This window comes from Pleurodeles waltl, chromosome 1_2 (assembly GCF_031143425.1).
Source record: "Pleurodeles waltl isolate 20211129_DDA chromosome 1_2, aPleWal1.hap1.20221129, whole genome shotgun sequence".
Taxonomy (NCBI): domain Eukaryota; kingdom Metazoa; phylum Chordata; class Amphibia; order Caudata; family Salamandridae; genus Pleurodeles; species Pleurodeles waltl.
This window is the reverse complement of record NC_090437.1, coordinates 881,464,246-881,490,942: the sequence shown is the minus strand read 5'-3', so window position 1 is coordinate 881,490,942 and position 26,697 is coordinate 881,464,246. Positions and strand designations below refer to the sequence as shown.

The 26,697-nt window shown below is 46.4% G+C and overlaps 1 protein-coding gene across 2 annotated transcripts in view; it reads left to right on the top strand.

The window, feature by feature from the left end:
• Positions 1-26,697, top strand: part of LOC138245589 (uncharacterized) — a 1,324,589-nt gene that overhangs the window by 227,555 nt on the left and 1,070,337 nt on the right. For both annotated transcript variants that reach the window (XM_069199313.1, XM_069199321.1), the window contains one exon: positions 11,568-11,707. In XM_069199313.1, the coding sequence (XP_069055414.1) occupies positions 11,568-11,707 (140 nt within the window). The remainder of the gene's footprint in view (positions 1-11,567; positions 11,708-26,697) is intronic.

Genomic DNA, 26,697 nt, shown 5'->3' with positions numbered 1-26,697 from the left:
TCCTGTATAGTGGCTCTGTCAAGCCTGTATGCCAGTATGACATGTCTTTCTTCCATTGTCGACAGGTCCACCAGCGGTCTGTACACGGGAAGATTCCTCCATCTCCTCGCAAGTCCCAGCGGACGGTGCCTAGGAAGGACAACAGCGAGCACAGAGTCGGCGGTAGGCGGTCGAAGACCGCGGTGCAAAGCCGCATTGGTTAACATTGAACCCTATGGGTTTCAGGAGCCAATGAGGATGTGCGCCGGCGGTCGCGGTACGCACCGCCGCGGGCGTGACCGCCATTTTCTATCTGCTTAATCACTCGAGACCTGATCATCCACAGGAGAGGACCTATACTGCAAGTGCTGCTGTGACCTCGGTCTGGAAGAGACAATGGCTGCTGCGACTGGGGAAAGGGCCCCTGCCTTCACTTCTGAAGAATTGGAGAAACTGGTGGATGGGGTCCTCCCCCAGTATGCGCTACTCTACGGTCCTCCAGACCAACAGGCCAACAGGTAAGTACACTGGGACCATGCTTTGTCGCCAATGCCTGGGTTGAATGGGGTGAATGAACGATGGTGGGGAGGGGAGCGAATGAGGCATGCATCAAACGACAGATGAGAGCATGTGCCACATGGCAAGGGTGGGGATGGGGGCCACTCACATCGAGCATGCAGAAAATGATGTTATTCTATTTTCTCCCCCTGTACATGTCACATAGGTCAGCGCCCATCAGAAAATCGACATATGGCGTGCCATCGCCAAGGACGTCCGGACCTTGGGGGTCCACAACAGACAGGGCACCCACTGCCGCAAGAGGTGGGAGGACATCCGCTGCGGGAGCAGGAAGACCGCGGAGGCTCTGCAGGGGATGGCCTCCCAACGTAGGAGGGGTGCCACTCGTCAATTGACCCCCATGATGTCCCGGATCCTGGCGGTGGCCTACCCCGATTTGGATGGGCGCGTGAGGACAACACAGCAGACACAAGGGGGTGAGTACAAGCACATTCAGCTATCTTAGCGCGCAGTGGAGGTGTCTGGGTGGGGGAGGAGGGCTGTGGGTATCACTAGGCCAGGGCGATTTCTGTAGGCTAGTCCCCTCCGTTAGGCATGGCCCTGTGCCCCCGCCCCCCACCTCTGTAGGGTGCCAAGTACAGCTATTCATGGCCCTGTGTCACCTATGTGTGGAGTTGTCGTCCATAGGCTTGTAGGCCATGTCCCACGGATTGAGTAGTGTACCCCAAGTGCGCGGCATAGTGCAGGGGGCTTCTGTGTCTGTCCTCTCCGTCAACGGTGTCGCCAATGCATGCACTCAACATGTCTTTATTTTCCACCCCCCCCTTTTTTGTTGGTCTTCCTGTTCATGTGTGCATTAGCATCATCAGGCGGAGGAGAAGTGGCATCGGAGCACGAGGGAGCTGCATCTCACATGGCCCTGGAGGGCCATGCAACCGAGTCGGAGTTCACCAGTGAGACGGAGGGCGAGGGGAGCTCCACAACGGGGACACTTGGAGACACCAGCGACACAGACACGTCCTCGGAAGGGAGCTCCCTTGTGGTGGCGGCAACATCCGTGCCCACCGCAACAACAGGTACAGCCGCCACCCAACGCACCAGCTCCGCCCTCCAAGCAGCCCCTCAGCGTTCGCACTGTGCCCACTCACACAGGCAGGTGGGCGTCTCCTTCGCCCCAGGCACCTCAGGCCCTGCCCCAGTTACCCCTGCTGCCCTCAGTGAGGAGGTCATTGACCTCCTCAGGACACTCATTGTTGGGCAGTCTACCCTTTTGAATGCCATCCAGGGTGTAGAAAGGGAGGTGCACCGGAGCAATGCATACCTGGAGGGCATTCATTCGGGTCAGGCTGCCCATCAACGATCGTTCAATGCTCTGGCCTCAGCACTGATGGCAGCCATTGTCCCTGTCTCCTGCCTCCCTCCTCCAACTTACTCAACCCAGTCCCACTCCCCTGTACCTCTGCCTATCCCAGACACACCTACAGACCAGCCTGCACGCACCTCAACACCCAAGGAAAGCTCATCCAGACATAAGCACCACACATCACACAAGCATCCACACAAGCAACATCCATATGCAGACATGCCAACAGCCACTGCCTCCTCTGTGTCCCCCTCCTCCTCCTCTCCCTCCTCCCTCGCTGTGACGTCTCCACTCACACTTGCATGCACAACATCTTCAGCCACTATGTCCATCACCAGCACACCCACCAGAACACTCCGCACACGTGCAGTCACCACCCCCACTGCCATTTACATGTCCCCTGTGTCCTCTCCCAGTGTGTCTGTCACCCCCTCTTCCAAACCACACAAACGCAGGCAGCCACCCACCCAACAGCCATCCACCTCACGACAGCCTCCAGCACAAGCACCTGCACCCAAAGACACCAGACTTGACTCTCCTACAACCACATCCTCTTCCTCCACTCCCATACCCACTACACCTACCCTTCCCACTGCTCCTAAAAAGTTTTTCCTATCCAAAATTAACCTCTTTCCATCACCTGACCCACCCCCTCCATCTCGTAAGAGTCCAATTAGCACCTCAGCCACCACAACCCCTGGACCTACAAGGACCATAGTCCAAGGATATTGGAGTCCACCACCTTCAAGGGCAGCTACTTCGGCAAGCAGTAAAGGGACAGCCAGCCCACCCCCTGGGAAAAAGTCAAAGAAAGGCAAGGCCCGGCGCGAGAGGCCAGAGACGGCAACCTCCAAAGGCACTACCCTGGCACTGTCAGGAAGTGGGGTGCCACCTGGCACATCGACAAAGGGAGGCAAGGGCCACAGAGGAGCAGGGAAGGATGGCAAGGGCAGCACGGCCGACAAGTCCGGCAGCAGGCGAGCTGCCCAGGAGGGCCCCACCAGCCCCATTCCAGGGGTGAAGGAGGACACCCACGGGCCCGGGACACCAGCACAGGAGGGCCCCGCAAGCGAGAAGACAGATGTGCACGAAGGGCCCGGCAGCCACATGTCGGGTGGCAAGTGAACTCAATATAATGGTGCCCTGGAGACACATGTCAAGAACCGCTGAACAGGGCCCTTCAAGTCAAGCACCGCTGAACAGGGGACCACCGTCTCAAGAACCGCTGAACAGGGCCCTTCAAGTCAAGCACCGCTGAACATGGCCCTTCAAGTCAAGCACAGCTGAACAGGGCACCGCCGTCTCAAGAACCGCTGAATAGGGCCCTTCAAGTCAAGCACCGCTGAACAGGGCACAAGAACCGTCTCAAGAACCGCTGAACAGGGCCCTTCAAGTCAAGCACCGCTGAACAGGGCCCTTCAAGTCAAGCACCGCTGAACAGGGCCCTTCAAGTCAAGCACCGCTGAACAGGGCCCTTCAAGTCAAGCACCGCTGAACAGGGCCCTTCAAGTCAAGCACCGCTGAACAGGGCCCTTCAAGTCAAGCACCGCTGAACAGGGCCCTTCAAGTCAAGCCCGCTGAACAGGGTACCGCCGTCTCAAGAACCGCTGAACAGGGCCCTTCAAGTCCAGAACCGCTGAACAGGGCACCGCCGTCTCAAGCACCGCTGCACTGGGCCCTTCATCTCAAGCACCGCTGCACTGGGCCCTTCATCTCAAGCACCGCTCCGCTGGGCCCTTCATCTCAAGCACCGCTCCGCTGGGCCCTTCATCTCAAGCACCGCTCCGCTGGGCACCGCCGTCTCTGCACCGCTCCGCTGGGCCCTTCATCTCAAGCACCGCTCCGCTGGGCCCTTCATCTCAAGCACCACTCCGCTGGGCACCGCCGTCTCTGCACCGCTCCGCTGGGCCCTTCATCTCAAACACCGCTGGCCCATTGGCAGAAGGGGCAGGCCCGGATCTGCGTCGGCCAGGGCTGCACGATGCACTCTGGGCACCATGCCTCCTCCAGTACCAGTGGAGTCTGTCATCCACTTGAGAGACTGTGGCTGTGCACTCCCCAGGATGTAACAGTGGGCAACCCACCCACTGTAGAGACTTGAGAGACTGTGGCTTTGCACTCCCCAGGATGGGACAGTGGCCATGGAGGCCCCTCGTGGATTTGGCGTCGTGGACTCATGTGGCTGAGGTGCCCCCCCTTTCCTTCCCCCTGAGTTGCCTGTAGTTTTGCTATCTGATGCCCCTGCAGTGTTCTCTCCAATGGATTCGGGTCTCCTCTGTGGGCTTTGCCCATGTGTTTAGGCCCATTGGCCCACGTACAATGGCTGAAACCCAATTTGGGCAGGACAATTTACATATGTATATATAGTTATAGATGTTCGAAATAATGTTTTACTTAGCCGTACAATATATTTGAATTTCATAATCATTCTTTTTTGTCTTTGCATTCTTCCGGGGGGTTTAGGGGTGTCAGTCTGAGTTGTTGCTCTGCATTGATGTGTATGTAGTTGTGGGTGAGGGTGAGGGTGGGTGTGTCGCATATGTGTGTCCCCGTAATTTTTTGCCTCCCCCCTCCCCTGTGTCGTAGATGCAGTACTCACCGTTGTCTTCTGCAGCGGCGTTCGTGCTCCTGGTAGAGGAGCAGGAAGACAATAGCTGGTAGGATGTGTAGTTCTGGTTCCATGCTGTCCAGATTCCTCGTGGAGTGTGTAGAGGTGAGCGTTTTCCGTTCGTAATGTCTGTTTCCGCCGTGTTTTTATCGGCGGGGCTCCCGCCCCGGAAAAGGTGGCGGATTGGTGAGTTGTGATAGGGTGGGCGGTACATTGTCTCCCGCCTGTCTGTTGGCGGTGACCGCCGCACTGTTTGTTTGTCCAGCCGTGGCGGTCAGAGTGTTAAAGTGGCGGTCTCTGTTGGCGGTTCCCGCCAGGGTCAGAATTCAATTTTTTTATGCCGCCTGCCTGTTGGCGGTTTGGCCGCCGCTTTTACACTGACCGCCAGGGTTGGAATGACCCCCCAAGTTGTTTATAATCTGTGCTGCTTAAATAAAGAATGTAAAAAACAGCTAAGAATTTAAAGCCTGAGGTAACTAAAAAGGAAAAAAAAGTGCAAAGGCGTTTTTAAATGTAGAGAAGCATAAGAGGAAAAAGCAACACAGTGGACGAGGGGCATAAGCAACAAGAGGGTGCAACTGGTGTGTGGAGTTTTTAAGTGGGTGGGTGAAACAACATGGCAGAAGCAACAGCAAAATTGGCTGAGCCGGAAGTAATAGAGAGTATAAGGAATGAAAGCAACATGTGGCATGGGTGGGGGAAGCAGCACAGGGACGTGCATAGGGATCAAATGGGTGACAAAGTGGAGTGTTGTGCTGATGGAGGGAAAACACACAGACAAGAAGGCAAGTTGGAGGGAGAGGTGAGAAGCATGTGTGAGTAAGAGGAACATGGAATGTGGTAGAAGGGGGAGAACTATATGAGGGAGACTGTGTAAAAACACATGCACACTTGTATAGTGCTGAAACTAAAAAAAAAAATGTACTTATATAAGCAAGTAGTGGAAGGACATAGTAATGTGTCCATGCTCTAGGGGTGGGGCAAACACAATAAGAGGAAGGTAAGCCGATAAGAAGCAAGCAATGAGAAGCAAAATCCACCAAAAAGAGCTCATTGGCCAACCCCCACAGAGTGTTTCTGAAGAGGGTACCAATAGAAATTCAAATTTTATTTTTTAAATGTACCCTGTGTCAACCTGATACTTACATGATCGGCTTCATGGAAAGAACCTGCGCTCTTTTATGGTCCGTAAAAGCTTAATCAATTGACATTATGTTTGATACAACTTCACATTTGCATTTTTCTATCCACACAACAGATTTATTCTGAATTCTTTTACTCTGAACTCTCTGAAGTTTATTGACATAGACAAAATTAGTATTAAAAGTGGACCAGTGCTGTTCACTTGAAACCCAAACAAAGTTGATCGCCAAGATGAGTCTTTGGTGGCAGTTGAAGTTAGAGACTCAGTGCGAATTTACAACTAACTAAAGTTGGTATGCACAAAAGACACACAGGCATACATATCTGGTTAACTTATTTGAAGTAAAACTCCAGATAACTGAAATAAATTTTGTCCTCCGATTAGAAGGGGACCGGTCTGGCAAACAGCACTAAAATCCACAGGAAATGCACAATCGTCAAATGGATAGTTTTGTTATGTTTGGTCACAATCAGTCAACAAAGGAGCGACTCATAGCAGATATTTCTCACTAGTTGTTTTTATATTCAAGCATGTGTTTTTGTTGTTTTGGTTGTTTTTAGTAAAAACGGAGATGGACCTAAAAATGTCCGAAAAAGTTACACATATCTGGTATCAGTACACTTGGAAGATCCTTATTACAAGTGGCCCTTGAATTATGAGTTCAGCAGCGACACTGCTGATTGGTATATTGTTAGATATCTGACCACTCCAAATGCAAGTTCATTGTCCAATCATTATTGTGAGCCCCCTAACCATAGTTAGTTGAATCAGTCCCTTATGAGAAAATGTTTAATCCTTTTTTCCGGAATGAAAGTCGTCCAGTTCAAGGCACCGTATGTAGGTAAACTTTTTACTTCATTTCCAATACAATACAGGCATTAGTTTCAGGTGTTCTTACAATGATGTGGATGTGTCAGCCGTCGCATGTTTTGTCCCATGATAGGGATAGAAAAAGACACAGACAAAAAAACCTTGACTAACGATGTGAAAAAATTATGTTCATTCACCCATAGACCAAGTGGATGAAGAAAGAAAAACAAGAAGAAATGTGCAATTAGTAGAAAAAACGTATAGCAAAAAATCAACACCAGTAAGAAAAAAATATGTATAGCATATATTGTGCCAAAAATCAAAGATGAACGCATGCGTTTACATCACATGCCGCCATACCAAACGTCACATAGTGTCTATAGACAATGAACCCCAGAATATAATCCAGTAAGCAAGAAGCCGTAGTAAATAAGAAGTGCTTAAAAAAAAATACCCAAGTTCCCTTAAGTGAGTGAGATGTAAAGGCCTAAAAAATGATTACCTCTAATGGTAAAACTCAACACCAAATTGGTCCAATTGAACAAGTCCATTTCTTCATTGAAAAACTTGTAAAGCAAACACAATTGTAGACCAAAAAAACATAGGGCCTAGACAGAGAATCACAGAATTATCAACCCAGTCCACAATTGTAATACCACCTAGAAACAAACTTAAATCCTGCAACCACTTATGTAATCAAACAGTCTTGCGTACTAAGCATGGTGTTCCTATATTTCGGAAGTAATGCCAAGTAGTTGAACACTGTGTATGACCACTAATCCTGTTACCTGCTGATTTAGTTGAAAGTGGCTGTCAGTCCTGACATTGACATAATAAAGACAGATCTCACCCCCAAAAACATATACCTCAAAAACATTTACTTCTATCAATACTTCAAAAGGGACTACCAAAATTTACCTTGGACCATGATACGTCCTAGCATAAACCTGAAATGATATGAAATGTATAGTCAGTCACAGTATTTACATTTCATGAAAGACATATTGTGACCCAATCTTCACTCCTATAAACACTAGATATATCCTTACAGCTGATCTCCATTTCAGCCCACCATATACACATTACCTATAAATTTTCCTTTTGTTACAAAAAGATTGCTACATAAGTATCAAAGTCCTTGGAGTTAACCTACCACTATCATTGTCTTGAACTTTCATTTGATGGCTACAGTTATATCCGAGCTCGGTAAGCAATGCATGATTTCTTATTAGTTTTTGGTAAAAGTTACACCACATCTCCTGGTACAGTTTATGTTTGGCTTACCCCACAACTTATAAAGTAAACAAGAGTCCTGAGTTTAACTCACCCAATCGTCACTCTGGCATGCTGCACCCGAAATCAATAGTAACTGTATGTATGGAGGGACCCCCCCCAAATCATTTTAAAGCCTGGTGTGTGTTTTTTCATGTAATGGAAATAGAGGACATTCCACACGGGAGGGTTGGGAGTTAGCCCTGTACTATGTAGACAGTCCATATCATTAGAACTGTCTTCCATTTGTTAAAGTAAACTATATCTGAAACATGCTTGCGCCTGAACAAAATAAACGAGGCTTGCGCTTTACCACATGAAAGTTACGGGTGAAAATAGAACATTAGGGCTGGACCACTATCCACACCCCACATGAAGCATAAACACAGAAACAGGACATCTGCTATGTCCAGGAAAAATGCCATTAATTCTGGCCCTTCTAAATATCGTACTACAGTATTAAAAATAAAATCATACCAATTTTTTATAGGAAGACCACTTTTGTACTATTATTTCAGATGATCTCCTTCACATAGTCCCTGTTAGACCTGACAGCTTTAGGGGGGTCATCACCCAACTTTGTGCCTGCCTCCCTCCACTTTTCTGACACTGTTTTCGCTGTTTTTAGTACTCTCTGAGCACTTTACCACTGCTAACCCGTGCTAAAGTGCATATGCTCTCTCCCTTGAACATGGTAACATTGGTTCATCCCCAATTGGCCTATTTGATTTAATTATATGTCCCTAGTAAAGTGCACTACATGTGCGCAGGGCCTGTAAATTAAATGCTACTAGTGAGCCTGTAGCACTGATTGTGGCATCCACATAAGTAGCCCCTTAACCATACCTCAGGCCTGCCATTGCAAAGTATGTGTGTGCAGTTTCACTGCCATTCGACTTGGCATTTAAAACTACTTGCAAAGCCTTAAACTCCTCTTTTTCTACATATAAGTAACCCCTAAGGAAGGCCCTAGGTAATCCACAGGGCAGGGTGCTATGTAGGTAAAAGGCAGGACATGTACATCTATGTTTTATATGTCCTGGTATTGAAAAACTCCTAAATTCGTTTTCCACTACTGTGAGCCCCCCTCCTTTCACAGACTAGCATTAGGATTGTCCTTATATACTTTTTGAGTAGTAGATTCTGATCTGAAAGGGGTAACCAGGTCATATATATAGTATGGCCTAAATGGTAATAGAAAATCCTGCCTATTGGTGAAGTTGGATTTTATATTACTATTTTAGAAATGACACTATTAGAAAGTGGGCATTTCTCTGCACTTAAAACCATCTGTGCCTCCCAGCCTCAACGTCTGGTCTGTGCTGGTTGACAGCTCCCTTGTGCATTTCATCCAGACAACCACAAACATAGAACACTCAGTCACATCTGCACTCATCTGCATACTGTCTGGGTCTTCCTGGGCTGGAAGGGTGGAGGGCCTGACACTTAGATTTCAAAGACTAGAGGCCTGCCCTCACACAAAGGACTGATAACCCCCCGCAGGGACCCTGGCAGACAGGACTAGGCAGAAAGGGAACATGTGCACTTCAAAACCATTCTTTGAAGTCTCCCCCACTTCCAAGGCATTTCTGGGTATATAAACTGGGTCTCTGACCCCACCAACTCAGACACTTCTGGATCTATACCTGAACTCTTTCAGAGGAGCTCCCTGGCTGCCCAAAGGACTCATCTGGACTACTATGCGGAGATGGACTGCTGCCCTGCTGTTGCCCTACTGGCCTCAGACCTCACCGGAAGGGCTCTGCCTTCCCCAGAAGTGCTCTCCAAGGGCTTTGCTTGAGCCTGCCTCCTGTTTCTGGAGCCTCAGGGCCAACAAAGACTTCACCTCTTCAAGAAACTCCTTGTGCATCGAGAATCGATGCAACGCCTGCAGAAATCGACGCAAAGCCTGCATCGAGACTGAGAAATCACCGCATAGCTGACCGGAATGATGCAGCACTGAGTTCCCGACTGGAAATTCGATGCAGCTCCTGCTTTGTGGTGAAAAATTTTACGCATCGCCTACCAGATCGACAGAGCAGTTGCTCCTTCTTTCAGCATATCAAGGATTTTCAGCGCATTGTTCCTGAGCATCAAAATATCCCACATCGTAGTGAAGAACCAACACTGTGCGCCGAAAACCCTTGTAGCATGGAAAGAAACAAGGCAACGTCTGTGCCGCACCAGAACATCTGATGCAACACCTTCTTTTTCCACACATCTCCTCCTCTGTGGTCTCTGTGGGTCGTTATGTTTGACCCATCTCAGGTACTGTGTGTCACAAAGAAACAACTATTAATTTCTGAGGATTGAGACTCTTATAAACATTTTAAAAGTGATATTTCAGCAAGGATCTTTGTCGTTTTGAGCTTATTTTACTCAGATAAACATTATCTATTTTTCTAAAACTGTGTGGTGTATTTCTGTGGTGTTTTCACTGCCTTACTGTATGATTTATTGCACAAGTACTTTACACCTTGCCTTTTAAGTTACGCCTGACTGCTCAGTGCCAAGCTACCAGAGGGTGGGCAGAGGATAATTTGGATTGGGTTGTGACTTAACCTGACTAGGATTGTGGTCCCTATTTGGACAAGGGTGTATACCTCTGCAAACTAGAGACCCTATTTCTAACAGTCCTTTCTTGTTTTATTCAAAGCACACAAGCAAAATCGGGACCCATTTTTTATAGTATAAGTAATCTCCTTTTAGTAGAGGAACGTTATTTTCTATGAGTATCTAATGTCCGTAACTGCCCCACCTGGATTGAAGTGAGTACCCTGAGCTTTTGGTGTTTAGGGGATGCTCTTTCTTCTTCTAGTTATGAGTTTTCTACAACTTGTAAACATACTTGCAAGTAATGCAGAAAATGTATTGCACATCCTGGTTTTTCAAAAGTGTGTATGAAAAGGGGAGTCCTTACTTGGAAAAATGTTTTCCTTGTGAAAAAAAGAAAACTATTACAAATCATACCATCCATAATGAAGGGAGTTGGTTCTACAGTGCTTGTACCCAGCAGAGGGTTGACCACTGGACTTGTATACACAGATTACATGGGATGGCTCTGCCACTCATGCAACGCATAGGAAATGCAACACTCCCTGGGACTAGAAGACAGGCGACAGGGCTGGGGGATAAACCAAATTCTCACCCAGTGCAATTCCAAGTCAGCAATAACATACAAAGGACACAAGGGTAAACAACTAGAAATAGGAGAAATATTGTGCAAGAAAACATTGAGCAAATTGTTAAATTGACTTGTATAAGAAACTAGCTCAGCAGCAAACACCTCCCTCAAGAATCAAGAGTCACAAACACCATACTGTGAACATTCTGACTTGCATTAACATGGGGTTTTGGACATGCTCGAGAGCCTTCATTCATGTAATGTTCTGTTGAGAGTCCAAACACTAACAAGTCTGCTGTATCTGTCTCGGGTTAGATGGAGAGTCTAAAGCGCCCAAAAGCCAAGGAATTGGTCAGTGCAGCACTCTACAAAAGATACATAAAATAAAAAGTCACAAATATCCTCACTGTTGTCAGTGATATTTTTTCCAATTTAAAGAATTTGCATTAACAAGTAAAAGGAAAACACGTATGCACCACAAACATCAGAGAAGTTGTGGCTACTAATGGAGTCCATGTATTTTATGTATCGTAGTCATTGTTGCCTGATATAATTGCGTAGTGTAGCACAAATGTGGAAGTTGTCTACAGAGTCTGCCAATGCTTAGTGTTTAAATATGGAACTATTGAACACAGTGAGGCACTGGATCTTTCCAACAATAGACGTTTCCTGCTCATCAGTGAAGCCCACACTGTGTTTTGGTGATAAGTACTTACCAGGCTAACATTGATGTTTTCTATGTTGACAGCTGCGCCACACCAATATCTACGAGTACAGTGTCAGCTGGGGCTGGGATGGTATCAACCCCAAAAGCAACAGGTCTCATGCCTACTACCTGGATCGCTTCTGCAATGACTTTCAGAGGATTGCAATTGCTCAGTTCAACAGGTGAGTTCTTGACACGTACATCACCGTACCAAAAAACCACAAGCAGCTGCTCATACATTGATTGGTACAATGGAAGAAGAGCGGACGAAGGGAAGAATAAGGTTAAGACAAGCAGTAGTAACTGATGGTAAATATTCAGATTTCTAGATCACAAACCAATCTACAAAGCACTGTATAGTTGCCAGGGATGGGTGGGATACATTATTACGTTGGAGGGTTAGGGCTAGGTATCAGAATAGAAGGAAAAGGATAGGAGTAGGTCGCACGAAGGGCAAGAACCGTCACCAGGGGTTCTGATGTAGAAAACGACGTGGGAGGAGGACATGTCGAGGAGAGACAGGGTGGTGCAATTCTAGAAGTTCAGTGATCAAGAATTCACACTTTACAGATCTGAAAATTGTCTTAGTCTGTAAGGGCTTGGAGTTGTGCTTGTGGATTTCTTACACATTTGGGCACTCTTTCTGTTACTTATTCTTCTCATCTTCTTTTACTTTTTGCATCCGAATTGTTTTGTTATGCTTTCACCTTTCATTTCCAAATGGACACATGAACACGTGCAGGCTCCGTGTGTGAGACTCCATTGTGCACAGCCTAGTAATTGTGCACAAGTAGCCTGGCGTAGCATGGACTCTGCAGGGATAGATGTTGACCTGGGGCGGGCCTTATAATATTAGTAGACACTCATTGATATGGCAATAGAGTTTACTAGATTATCTGCAGTACCACTGTGTTATACATGTAGGGGAAATCTGCCTTAAGTTGCAGTTTTGCTCCACTTAGGCCAGTACAGTCCATTGATGTATCAAACTGGATTGGAACATGCATGCAGAGTTTCATTATGCAGGTCCAAAGAACCTACATGTACACCTTATGAGTCATCTAGAATTGTCATATTTCTCTGGCTCAGCTCAGGACCAGATTCCAGGCTTTTTGTCACCCTGCTGGGCCAAGTTAAATACTTTGCTTCCCAGCAGAGAAAACAGAAGCCTCCCCACACAAAAAAAATCAGTGCTTCACTCCACTCCTGAGGAGGAAGGGGATGGGAGGAAAACATGCATCTGGTAATTAGCTGTTGCACTGTACTAGGGTTGGGACACCCATGCCCTTTGAATAAAGGAGGAAGCCCAGACATCTGGAGCAAGCACAGGAGGGGCTCCCCTTGGAGTTTTTTGTGGGAAAGTCCCTGGCATTCATGTCAGCCACAGGTGGAGCTGAGACCCCGAGGGGAGCTGTGCACACAGACCACTTCATGCTGTCATATTGGATTGTCCCAGCGTGCTGTGCAGGAGCATTAGTGCTAGTGCAGGGATGGAGGGGTGGTGTGGCATATGGAGATTGTCCTGGGGTGACTGACATTCAGAACTTTTCACTCACACTTAAGGGGGAGAAAGAGAGTTAGACCCTAGACTTGGAAGGCAGGAACACCATAGACAGCTGGAAGGACACGCCCCCGATGCACTGATGCACTAAATACTCCAGGCCTTATTTAGATCTCGGCAGGTGAAATACACTGTCACAAACGTAATGGATATCCCATCCGCCGTATTACGATCCCCATCGGATATAATGGGATCTTAATATGGTGGACGGGATATCCGTCTCGTTTGTGACGGAGTATTCCCCTCCACCACTATCTAATTCAGGCCCTCTGTCTGCAGCTGAATCCAGGGCCAGTGAGTCTCTCCAGGGCCAATCAGGTTGGCCCTCTTACGGTCCTCTGAGGACCATTTAGGGGAAGACCTGGGCTTCTGTGCTCTAGCATGAGAAGAGATACACCAGGAGCCAGACGCAAGGAAAAAGATGGTTCAAAGAGCTAGTGAAACAATTTCTCTTGTAAAATGCACTAATTTAGAGACCAGGAGGCCTGCTAAAACTCGCTCTATGTGGCAAAATGACACCAGGATCAAGGACATTGGTCCAGTGGGACCTGGGATATTCACAGAAACATTTGACTTTTGACCCCAGCTCAAGCGGTGGAGTGCATGGGGCTCTACCACAAGTTTGCAAAAAACTCCCAGTGTGGGCCAGTGCCTGGGTTTTGGTGCAAACTTCATAAATACTCAATGCCCAGGGAGGGGGGTCATACTTGGCCCCTGCCAGAGTTATACAAGGTTCAGGAACCCCATCCCCTGAAGCCGGCATACTCATGAATGGGGCACAGAACCCCATCCACAGGTTCCAACAACAAGGGAAGGGTCTTGGGACCCCATCCCTGCAACTCAAAGACCAGGTGTAGAGGGCCAGTGAAACAACAAGGGAGTGCGCAAGAATCAAGGCAGGCAATAACTGAGGACCGGGACCCCAACCCTGCATGTGAAGGGAGCAAAGGAGGGGTGCTTATGCACCCCCCCAACAGTGATGGTGGGCTCATCACTGCTTCTTGTACCTGTGTCTGGGGAAGTGGGCAGCCACTCCAGTAATAGAACCTTGCCTACCATGAGTTGGCAGGGCAAATGCTGCTGCCGGTTTCTACACTGGGAAACAGTAGTGTCACGTGGGTGGGAATGCAGCTGGGCAGCACAGGGTTTGGGCTTCCCACCCTGTCGCAACAAAAAAGGGGGAAAATGGTGCATCGGTGTGTCCCAAGATGGACTGGGCACATCCAGAAAGCAGTATAAGTGCAGCACAAAGCGACACACAACGAAAATGGCCACAGATGAGTCACTGCATAAAATATTCTTCACTCCATAGACGGAGTGCCCCATGATGCCCTGCAGGGCTTGCCTGGCCAAGTTTCCTTTTCTATGGTCACCCCAACAATGGCATGGACGCCACCAACAAACTAAAGGAGGATAAATGGGAACTGCCAGAGTTGCAGCAGTTCCCCAGAAGTGATTATGGTTATTGACCCTAAGTTTCTAGCTTTTGCTCTATAACTCGGGAGCACAGGGACCTCTAGTTGTTTGTCCTGTGGCTGCAGTCAATGTGGTATAAAGTGGTTCAAAAAAGGCACTGACATTTACTTTTAATGCTTTTTAATGTATTGCTGACAGTTATCTTCATGAACAATCACAATGCCTTTTATTAATAATACTAAATTCATCTGAACACGGTTACTGGTTTACCATGTGGTTATATGTTTTTAATGAGGTGACCCTGACAAAGCCAGTAGAGTTTCATTATATTATTGTCCTGGTGACCCCTTGACAAAGCGAATAGGTCTGCTCTAAGAATAGTGATACCCCATGTATTGTATCTGGTGTAGGTGGGGGCGGGGGGTACAGTGATTTTGGAGGTCATGACCTATTAGGGGGGTCAAAGGTGATTTCAAAATGCCACCAAAGGTAATTCCAGATGCTTGATGTATATAGTTGTAAATTAATTCATAGTATTTAGTAGTGTCTGTGTGGAATGAATGTACAGCTCAGAAGGGACAATCATTTATTCAGTATTGTTATTATATGCCAGCAAATGGTGATTACTAGTCCACACCACCTCCCCTGATTAGGCCTTCAACTGCTGTGCTTCACTACCCTGAGTGAGTCAAACTCTACAGTTGGTTCTCAGTGAGAGAATTATTGTGGACGTTTTTAGGATCTATTACTTGTGCAGGTCTCACATCATGCTTCCTAGACTTAGGATTGTTTAGATTGTTTAGAAGTAAAGTAGGTGTTCCCAGAAGAGTATGTAGTACATTGCAAAACTTTGTGCACCCCTAAAGTCTGCTCTTTTGTGGGAGATCACAACGTTGCCCCATTGTAATAATATGTATTTACATTACAAAAATCGTAGACATTCACTTAAAAAAACTAAAGTTAAAGAGATCTTATGGTAAGGTGAAAATGTCAGTTAAAACTTAGGGACTGATTTAGATTTCGGTGGGTGGGTTACTCTGTTATAACAGAGTAACCCACCCACCATATGATATAATGGGATTTAGATTTCTGTGGACAGCTATCTGTCACTACTGTGTCAGAGTAACCTGTCCGCTGAAATCTAAATCAGGCCCTTAGTGTTTTAAACCAACAAAACCACTGAAATTCACCAGTTATAGTTATCTCAAGTAACAATAACTCAAGCTCTAAAGTAACTATGACTCACACCCTCACAATGGACAATGTTGTTGTCAAAAATGTAATTTCCGAAGTCATTCTGGATGTTATCAATGCACTCACTGAACATGTCGTGTGATGTAGTACATGAGGGTAAAAGCAGTGCATTGGCGAGGGCACAGGTTACGTGAGATAAGTTAAACTGGTGAATTTCAGTGGTTTAGTAAGTTTAAAATGGTTTTACCTAATTATAACAGCCCTTTAACTTTTTTTTTTACTACAATTTTTTTTATGTGAAGTAAAATATCATTACAATCCCTAACTATAATGTCACTTCAATCTTTGGTGAATTGGTATGTTTTTTAACATAAAGTAAGGTGTCCATTTCCATGCACAGTGTGAAATTTACATACATTTTGACCCTTAGTTTCTCAAAAACTACTGAACAGATTTACACCATATCACAAAATGCATGCTTTCTGGATCAAGAGCTAGCTTCCTGCCACATTTTGAGTAATTCTGTTCAGCTGTTTTTGCGGTATCACTATTTCATTTCTCTACAGTAAACTCTATGAGGACGACACATTCCGGGCCCTGAGCAGGGTACATTGTGCGCCCCCATAGTTTAACCACATCAGAGCAGAGGACAGACAAGCAGAGAGAGCCTTAACATTGCAATTGGCCGCTATGGGCCTCAAATAAAAGAAGTTGACCATGTCCTTGGAGGAGATAATGGTAATGCTGGCCCATGAGAGAAGCCAGTGAGAGTTGGACTTGAGGTCTAAAAGGGCCTAGAAGTCTAACGATGAATGTGGCAGTGACAATGATGTGCCTAAGAGAGGTAAAAGAGCCCACATCCCCAAGGTCCTGGTGCCTAGTTATACAGTTATGACATAGATAAATGGTTTACCACATATAAAGTGGTCTTACGTATGCATAGAGACCCGTAGAGGGATTTGGGGCCAGTCTGTGGAAGCGCGTGGCCATTGCAGGGAGTTATGACTTTTTGGCCCTGAAAGTAGCTGCCCAGATGAAATAAGCCCACATAAAGGAAGTCATTATCACACACTTACTCCGATTCCTGAGAGGTATCACCTGAAGTTCAGGGATATCCAGGGCAGTCTCACCAGTCATGGGTAGATTTTGTGGATTCATGCAGTAAGACAGTAGATGACTGGGAGAAGAGTAGCAAAGTAAATGATTATGATGGGTAGTACAGTTTGATGATGAAAGAGCACATTTTAACTAATTTTTTTATAGAGTTACACCAGTGCACAATTGATACCACACTCACTGTGCCCAGAGGACTTGGGAAGGAAACTTAGCTTGAGATCAGCACCAGAGTGCTAAAAAAGGTACCAGGGAGTGACCACAGGAAAGGTGTTGCAGGTTCGACTCCCCAGAGGGAGGAGAAGGCCAGGATAATACTGAGAAATTCCCCATAGGGCCTGAACAGGCTTGGAAGAAAGGATTCTCATTCCCCTGCAGAGCACAAGATTTGAGGTTGTGATGGGCAGAATCCCATGGAGCCCCTTTTCCCAACCCAGTGTTTTGACTGTCTCCAGTCAGGGCATAGGAAAAGGGGCTATATGTCCCTGATGCAGCCTACCCATGGGACCTCCACAGGGATGGCTAATATAGCCCTGAGACAGGTATTCCCAGGAGGAAATGGTAGAGCATGTTCCATTATCCCTTAGTTGGAAGGTGGACCCAGAAAGTAAGCTGGTAATCCCCGAAGGTAGTAGACTTCACTTCTTGAAAGTCAGATTGAATGGAGTCTCTGGTGGTAGACAGGCTGGTTTCCCCAGAACAGTGTATACCATGTAGAGTCATGCAGGGCCTTGTAAAGGACCTTTTCCATCCTATGGCCCTGGAGCCCTATAATGGGAGGTTATACTTGCCCAGGGGAAGGTTATTGTCAGTCCTGAGATGCCCATTGACTGTATCCTTAAAATGTGCTGCCAAAGGTGAGAAAAGAGCTTGAAGGGGCAGACACCCGGAGCACACCACAAACACAGATTTCTAGGGGTACTGTCTTTAAACAATGGGTACAGTGGCCCAGATGAAGAGTAAGGAATAGGAAGTGGATTCCATTCACAATGGAAGAGCCAGAGGATCAAAAATCACCTTCTCTTAACCTGGGAGTGTTGCCTGCTCTGTTACACAGACAGAAGACAGAAGACCTGTGCACGGCAGACCCTTTCATGACACAGACGGAGTGTCTCACCTTGAGATGTATGGTGTGTCCACTCAGAGAGTTTTAGACTACCAGGCACACGTTCAATCTCAGGGTACAGATCCTGAACTGAAAATACATTTTCAGGGTGTCCCCCGTGAGACAACAGAAGAAAAACTGGGAAGAGGGTGTTAGAAATGGGATCTCTGGTTGGCAGTCAGTTTGCACTCTGTCCAAGCAGGGACCCTCACGCTAGACAGGGGTAGGGAGTTACACTCCTAAGACAACCCCTGCTCACGCCCTTGGTAGCTTGCACAAGCAGTCAAGCTTATCTCAATGGCAATTTGTAAAGTATTTGTAACAGCACACACAGTAACACAGTGAAAACACTACAAAATGGATAAAACACCAGTTTCGAAAAATAGCCAATATTGATCTAAGTCAAACAAGACCAAAACAACAAAAATCCAACATACACAAGCAAAATTATGACTTTTTAAATTAAAGAGTCCATAAAACTCAATGAATGCGATATTTTTACACAAGTACCTGGTTTGCATCAAAAATAAAGCTGCATGTGCAAGCATGCGTCGGTAAAGTCAGAAATGTGTCGATTCCTTACTCACAAGTGAGGCCGTGTGTTGTTTCTTCTCCGGTCGGGTAGGCGATGTGTTGTTTTTCTCTCCCGCAGAAGAGGGATGCGTTGATTTTCGGGTGGGCAACCTCGGGTCCACGCAGGTTTACGATGATTTTGACACCCAGAGACAATGTGTGTGAACGTCCTGTGCACAGTGGTGAAGAGCGCCGGGCTGCATGGGTTATGCATCAATTTTGGCAGCGCCACACGGGTGTTGTCGATTTCCCAGCTGCAAAGCAGGTGCTGCATCAATTTTTCTCCTGCATGGTTCCGGGGAGTGAATTTCAGTCTTTATGCCACCAGCTTCTTCTTTCAAGGGCCCAGGGACTGAATTAGACACCACTTGGCAGGGTAGAAGTCTCAGCATGAGAGTCTAGGTGCTGGCAGAGGAAGTCTTTGATGGCTCTGAGACTTTAGAACAGGGGGAAAGCTCAGTCCAAGCCCTTGGAGAATCTTCTAATGCAGGATACACAGCAAAGTCTAGTCTCTCCTCTCTAAGACAGAAGCAGCAACTGCGGGCCAACCCAGCTAAGCACACTCACAGGCAAAGGGGCTATACTCCTCCTCCAGCTCTTCAGCTCTTCTCCATGGCAGAGGTTCCTCTTGATCCAGAAGTAATCTAAAATGCTAGGGTTTTGGGTCCATTACTTATACCCCTTCCTGCATTTGAAGTAGGCAAACTTCAAAGGAAAGTCTCTGTTTGTTGACAAGATCCTGCCTTGCCCAGGCCTGGCCCCAGATACACAATAGAAAGTTGGAGACTGCATTGTGTGAGGACAGGCACAGTCCTTTCAGAATTAAGTGTCAGCTCCTTCCTCCCCACTCTAGCCCAGGGGGCTCATCAGGATATTCAGGCTACACCCCAGCTCCCTTTGTGTCACTGTCTAGAGGTAATTCACAAACAGCCCAACTGTCAGTCTGACCCAGACGTGGATTCCACAAGCAGGTAGAGGCACAGAATGGTTAAGCAAGAAAATGCCCACTTTCTAAAAGTGGCATTTTCAAACTGACAATCTAAAAACCAACGTTATCAAAAGATGTATTTTAAAATTGTCAGTACAAAGACCCCAAACTTCAAATCTCCATCTGCTCCCAATGGGAAACTGCTCTTAAAAGATATTAAAGAGCAGTCCTCATATTAACCTATAAGAGAGATAGGTCTTGAAACAGTGAAAAACACATTTGGCAGTATTTCACTGTCAGGACATGTAAAACACATCAGTACATGTCCTACCTTTAACATACAATGCACCTTGCCCATGGGGCTACCTAGGGCTTGCCTTAGGGGTGCCTTACATGTACAAAAAGGGAAGGCTTGGGCCTGGCAAGTGGGTACACTTGCTAGGTCGAATTGGCAGTTTAAAACTGCACACACAGACACTGCAGTGGCAGGTCTGAGCCATGCTTACAGGGCTACTCATGTGGGTGGCACAATCAGTGGTGCAGGCCCACTAGTAGCATTTAATTTACATGCCCTGGGCACTTCTAGTGCACTTTATTAGGAAATTAGTAGTAAATCAAATATGCCAATCCTGGAAAAGCCAATTAGAGTTACAGTTTACACAGAGACCACTTGCACTTTAGCACTGGTCAGCAGTGGTAAAGGGCCCAGATTACCAAGACCAGCACACTGTCAAAAGGAAGCAGAGGCAAAAAGACAGGGGAAACCTCACCAAGGATGCCAGGTCTAACACGTGCCCCCCCCCCCCCAGCTGAAAGTGGGGAGAACTACCTAAGCTTATGGGAGTTCTCATCTCTAAGGCGGAAGAATCTGGACAGACCATCAGCATTGGTGTGTTCTTACCCAGTGTGTTGTTCCACCGTAAAGTCCATTCCTTGTAGGGCGATGGACCACCTCAACAGTTTCGGGTTCTCACCCCTCCTCTAGATTAACCATCTGAGGGGCCTGTGGTCTGCCTGTCCCTGGAAGTGAGTCTCAAACATGTAGGGACCCAACTTCTTCAGTGCCCAGACCACAACAAAAGCTTCACGCTCAATTGCACTCCACTTTCGTTCCCAGGGAAGTAACCTCCTACTAATGAAGTCTACAGACTGGTCTAGGCCCTCTTTGTTTAGCTGTGTTAGAACTGCCCCCACACCATGCTCTGAAGCGTTAGTCTGCACAACGAATTTCTTGGAGAACTGGGGTGCCTTCAACACAGGTGGGGGTGCACATGACTGCCTTCAGGGCCTGGCAAGCCTCAGTCCAGATCACTTACTTGGGCTGCTTTTTGGAGGTTAACTCTGTCAAGGGGGCAACAATTGTGCATCCTCTAGCTATGGATTTTGGCCTCTAGCTTAGCCGGCACCTAGGGAAACCTACAAAACCTGTGCATTTTTTAAAACTAGACACATAGGGGAATCCAGCATGGGGTGACTTGTGGGGCTCTCACCAAGTTCTGTTACCCAGAATCCTTAGCAAACCTCAGATTTCGGTGATAGAAAGTTCTGGAATCTGAAGCGAGCAACAAATTTCCTTCCACCCAGCATTCCCTCACACATCTCCCAATAGAAATGGTACCTCATTTGTGTGGGTAGGCCTTGTGCCCGCAACAGGAAATGCCCCAAAACACTACGTGGACATATCAAAGTTATCAAATACAAAACGACCTGTTTTTGCAGGGGGAGGTTTTTGGTCCTGGACTCCGCAGCCATCTAGGGAAACCCATCAGACCTAGACATTTCCGAAAACTAGACACCCGAGGGAGTCCAGGGAGGTGTGACTTGCGTGGTTTCCCCAGTGTTTTCTTACCCGGAATCCTCAGCAAACCTCAAATTTAGCTAAATAAAAATCAAATTTTTCCCACATTTCTGTGTGGGATCACCGCACCGGCACAAATTTCCTACCACCAACGTTCCCCCCAGTCTCCCGATAAAAATGATACCTCACTTGTGGAGGTGGGCCAAGTGCCTGCGCCAGGGAAGCGCAAAAACATGTTGAAATTGAGGGGGAACCAAAGCTGGTCCAAAAGAGCAGTTTGAAAAAAAACGTTCTTAGTTTGACAAGTGGGTCAGAATTTTTATCAGTATAGAAGCAGCAATGCTGGGTGGTAGTAATTTTGTGGCTGCCTGCAGATTCCGGAAGCTTCCATCACAAAAATGTGTGAAAAATGTGTGATTTCAAGCAAAGTTGGAGGTTTGCAGGGCATTGTGGGTATGAAAATGGTGTGGGGTGTATGTGAAGCTCACCACCCTGGGCTCACCCAGATGTTTAGTTTTCAGATGTGTTTAGGTCTCGTAGATTTTTCTACATGGCAGCGTCCCGAAGTCCAAAAAGTGCAGCCCTCACCATTCCAAATGGGATGATTTTGAGAGTTAGACAAGCTCTTATGGCCCAAATGTAAAACCAAAACCCAAAATAATCAAATGTCCTCTTGCATGCCACTGGGATAAGATCTTTTACTGTGCGGGGGAAGAGCTGAAAGACATTTACCCCCTTCAGTTGGTAGCCACCACCCCACTATTTCTTGTTTTTTTTTTTTATTCCCTGGCATCTAGTAGGCTTTCTGCCCCCCTGGGGAGTGGATTGGGGGTAATTGTCCCATCTGCCCACCGGTGGGCAGAACAACTTTGTCCCCATTTATTTGAAAATAAATTCTACCCTGGTGTCTGGTGAGCTTTCTGCCCCCAAGAAGGGAAGAAATGGCCAACAGTAATGTGCAACCATGGGGAACGGCCCTTGCCCAAGGGGCTGCCCCCCAAAACAAAACGCACATACACACACCAATCACTGGTGCCTAAGTGGTTTCTGTCCCCCTTGGGGGCAGATCGGCCTAATAGAAATAGGCCGAAATGGCCTAAAATTAATTTCCCCCCCATGGGTGCAACCCTTGCCTATGGGGTCACTCCCCATCTGTAAAAAATAAAAAGTAAAAATAATCTCTGGTGCCTAGTGGTTTCAAAATAGGCCGATCTGCCCCCCCCAAGGGGAGCAGAAGTGGTCTAAAATAAATTTGCCCCCCAGAGGAGCGACCCTTGCCTACGGGGTCCCTCCCTTGCGTGCAAAAACAAATCCCTGGTATCTAGTGGTTCCCCCCCCCCCTTAGGGGCGGATTGGCCTAATAGAATAGGCCGATCTGCCTCTAAGGGGGGCAGAAATGACCTAAAAGGAATTTGCCCCCCAGAGGAGCGGCCATTGCCTAAGGGGTCGCTCCCCTTGCGAGCAAAAAAAATCCCTGGTATATAGTGGTTTCTCCAACCCTCCAGGGGTGGATTGGCCTAATAAAAATAGGCCAATCTGCCTCTTAGTGGGGCAAAAATGGCTTAATAAAAAAGTGCCACCCAGGGAAGCGACCCTTGATCAAGTGGTCGCTCCACTTCATTGTTTACAATAAAAAAACTCCCAGGCGTCTAGTGGCTTCTGTCCCACTTGGGGGCAGATCGTCCTAATTAAAATAGGCTGATCTTCCCCAAGGGCGGGGGGGGCCAGAAAAGGCCTACTTAAAAATTGCCCCCCCCGGGGAGCGACCCTTGCCAAAGCGGTCGCTCCCCTTCATTGTAAACATAGACAAAACAGAAATTCCTCGTGTCTAGTGGGCATTTCTGCAGCCCGATCACTTTACGATCTGGCTGCAGAAATGCTCAGAGAAAAGAAAGGAAAGGCCTTTCCTTTCCTTTAATGCCTCTGCCTGCCACCACCCCCGATGAACTTCCAGTGCGGTGGGGCCGGCCTCTGATGAAGTCAGCGTGCGATCGCGCACTGATGACATCAGACGTCCCGAGGGGTAAGGTGAGGCAGGTTAGGGGATAGGGGGTGGAAGGAGAAGCTATTCCCGTTCCATTCCTGCCCATGGGAGGGGGTGGGAGGCTCATGGGGGAGCGCTAGCACTCCCCTCATGAGCCACGTCCAGGACGTAATGGTCACGTCCTTGGTGCCTCAGTGCCGCAGCCAAGGACCTAGCTGTGACATCAGTGGCAGTGAAGGGGTTGAAGGACTAAATCAGAAGGTAGATATTTTGATCAGGATGAACCTGGTTGGTGTATCCCTCCAAAACATCATATGCGCCTTGGTCCCGGTCTACTTTGACCATTGACATTTATTGGCACTTTGTGCTTCTTGGAGTAATCCCTTACTTAAAAATTAAAAAATCCATAACTCTTGTTCTCCTTATTATTAAATCTATGGTTCCCCGTATTGGATTTTGTATTATAAATGTTTACTCTTTACTCCACTTTTCAAATTTGGTTTGGGATTTTTGCTGGTTTGTATTTTGCCTTTATTACAGTTTTGTTACTGCATAAACACTTTAGAAATTACCCTAAATTAAGGATATCTGCTCTGTGCCATAGCTACCAGAGGGGGGAGATTAGGTTAATTGAGTGACTTTGAGGGTTCGCCATGACAATGGTTGTGATTATCCCTTGAGGAGGGTACTTATCCACCCTAAATAATAATTAAGTTTTGTTCAGTCAGCCTTGTGTTGCCATCCCCGAAATCACCGAATGGCCCAACAGAGCAGTGCCTTCATGACCCAGAAACGCTTCGAAGCATAGGAAAGTGAGATTATAGAAAAGCTATCTCCAAACAATTTCCATCATTTCAAAAACAGCTATTATAGAGTAATATATGTACAACAGTTCAAACTTCGATTACTGTACCTCTCACTTTGAGGAGAGCAGCTGGCTTCCAGAAAGACCAGGCTGCCAATATTTACTCTAAAAACGGTGATATGAACAACTTTAGTCTACTTCCAACTTCTGAAGAATGGGCATAAATCTGAACATCAAGTCTCTACTCTCAGCACAAATTTTGAGGGCTGCAACTGAATTACCCATTCCTCTCATAAACAAGGAACACTACTAAGAGGATGAGGGGCTTGGGATGGAGCATATATGATATGGTCGCGACTTCTATTTTGTTAAAAACAAAGTTCCCTGTCATTGTACACTGTAGAAAAAGTTAGGCCTTGCGTATATGTGCATTGTAACCCTTTCCCCTGATCCCTAAGAAGGTACCATTGTTTGTTGAGTTTGAAAGGAAGCGAAGGAACTGATGATCAAGCATCACATAAGGACCATTACCATTCTTGATACAGACCAAGAAAGGGGTACAAATAGAGTCTCTTGGCCTAATACACATTTACTAACAATTGCAGTACAGCTATAGCAGCCCCAAGCTCCGTGTGATACACCAAGCATGCCAAGGGAATGCCACGTCTCAAGGAGTAAGCCAGAAATTCTGTGTAACGTAAGGCGAACTGAAAAACTTGATTTAAGGTACAAGGTTAGGTATCTTATATCCTCAGCACAACAGGATAGGTTGAAGGCTTTTGATAAATTAAAGTCTGATGTAGTTGGCTACTTCCTGGACAACATGCAACCTCATTATGTAAGGAGTGTGATGAAGAATAGTGCCAAAAGCTAATATCCCTATATTCCTATTAATCCATTGCTTCCCATGTTATTTCATGCAAGTTATTCTGTATAGACTTTCAGAGCACTAAAAAATGTAGACGTCACAGGCTCCTATAACATCCCCTTAAGGAAATACCTGCAATCTGTGAATGTTACCTACGAAATTCCTCATTATTGTACTGGACCTTTGGGCACTCTGGCACTGCCAGATGTGTCGGCTTGAATTGGCCGGTGTGTGGGATTTTTTTTTAAATTCTGTCATTGCCCATAGGACAAAAAAAAAGACTTACTCAGTGGCCCAAGTTGGCTCAACTGGCAGTGACAAATTGTCCTGCAGTAAATTAAGAGAAAGATAGGCCACTATAACCATTCTTAGCAACAACATATTCTTCTTCTGCTTCCACTGCACTTTCCTTTTTCTCTGGACACACCTCATTCGAGCGCACATTGGAACACCTTATATAAATCACATATGCCTTCCTCCACTTTGTGTCCATTCGTAATGTTCCTTCAATGTATAAATAAATGTTCTTTGCTTCTACACACTGTTATCACATTCAGCAGACAATACCAATGTTCATACTGGAATAGCTTATGGGTTGTCTGCTAGTCATGGACTGCTAGACTGTCCAAAATGTATGCACGTAGCTTGACAGCTTTAATGTATTTTAGATGCATTCCTTGCTGCTGTAGCCTGTTGATATAATTTATTTAGGTATATCCATTAATCCTCCCATGATCCTCTCAAAATTCCTTAGCCTTGCAAATAACTTTGATGGTGATAAGACATGCCACTCATGCCCCAGATCAAGGAATTAAATTATGGAATTTCTACCACCTACGTATCCTCTAAAGGATCCTGCCTTTACTTCTTTTGACTCAATGGAATACTCTGGTCCTCGAAGTCAGTCCTTTCCACATTGAACACTACACTTGCAACAGTCTCCCAGCTATGAAATTGGCCATGTTTCAAGAACACAAAGACGCATGGTTTGCCTCATGCTTGGCCAGTAAGAAATGGGCCCTATCACAAATTAATTGAGTGATACTACAAAAAGATTTAGAACCCTGTCCCTTGTACACATGGGCTTGCATGGCAAAGCATCACTCTGCCTCTCTGAAGTATTGCAGCCTTACCTATCAAGCGGACAGGTGGACCTCACCCAAAATATAAACTCTCAGCAGCCTCTCATATATTGTTATAAACAGACCCTAAAGCCTACCAGTTTAATCAAGTGCCTGAGAGAACTCTGCCATCTGCTGAGTGTCCTCTTAATACACTCCCATTTCACCCTGAAGAATGTGAATGCTGAACAAAAACAATAAAACAAAAATGAAAACACCCCTATTTTCAAAATGGTAGTGTGAAGATTGACATACAATGCAGTACATATGAGTGGTTCCACAATCTACCCAGTCATAAATGGTAGCAACATATTACTTCAGGCAGAGAACAAAACTCATCTGGCCTTTGAAGCTAACCCAAGAGATGCAATTTGCAGTGCTTAAATGGCAATTTAACAAGTAGGTCTGCATAGGACCTGGCCATTTCTGTAAAGTCATTCCCAAATGTTTTGCCTTCACCCTCCACTTTTTGCTGAATTTGGTTTTGCTGGCCTTAGGCCTCTGTGCACTATAACCAACATGTGCTGTAGTACTTGTGCTCTCTCTATAAATTATGGTAGAACTGATTTACACTGCATTGACAGATTTAATTTACTTTTAAAAATGGTACTACATCCACCCAGGGCCTGTACATAAAATGCTACTAGTGGGCCTTCAGCATGTTTCAGACCAGGCAGTCCAGACAGTGTGTAAATTTTAACTGCAT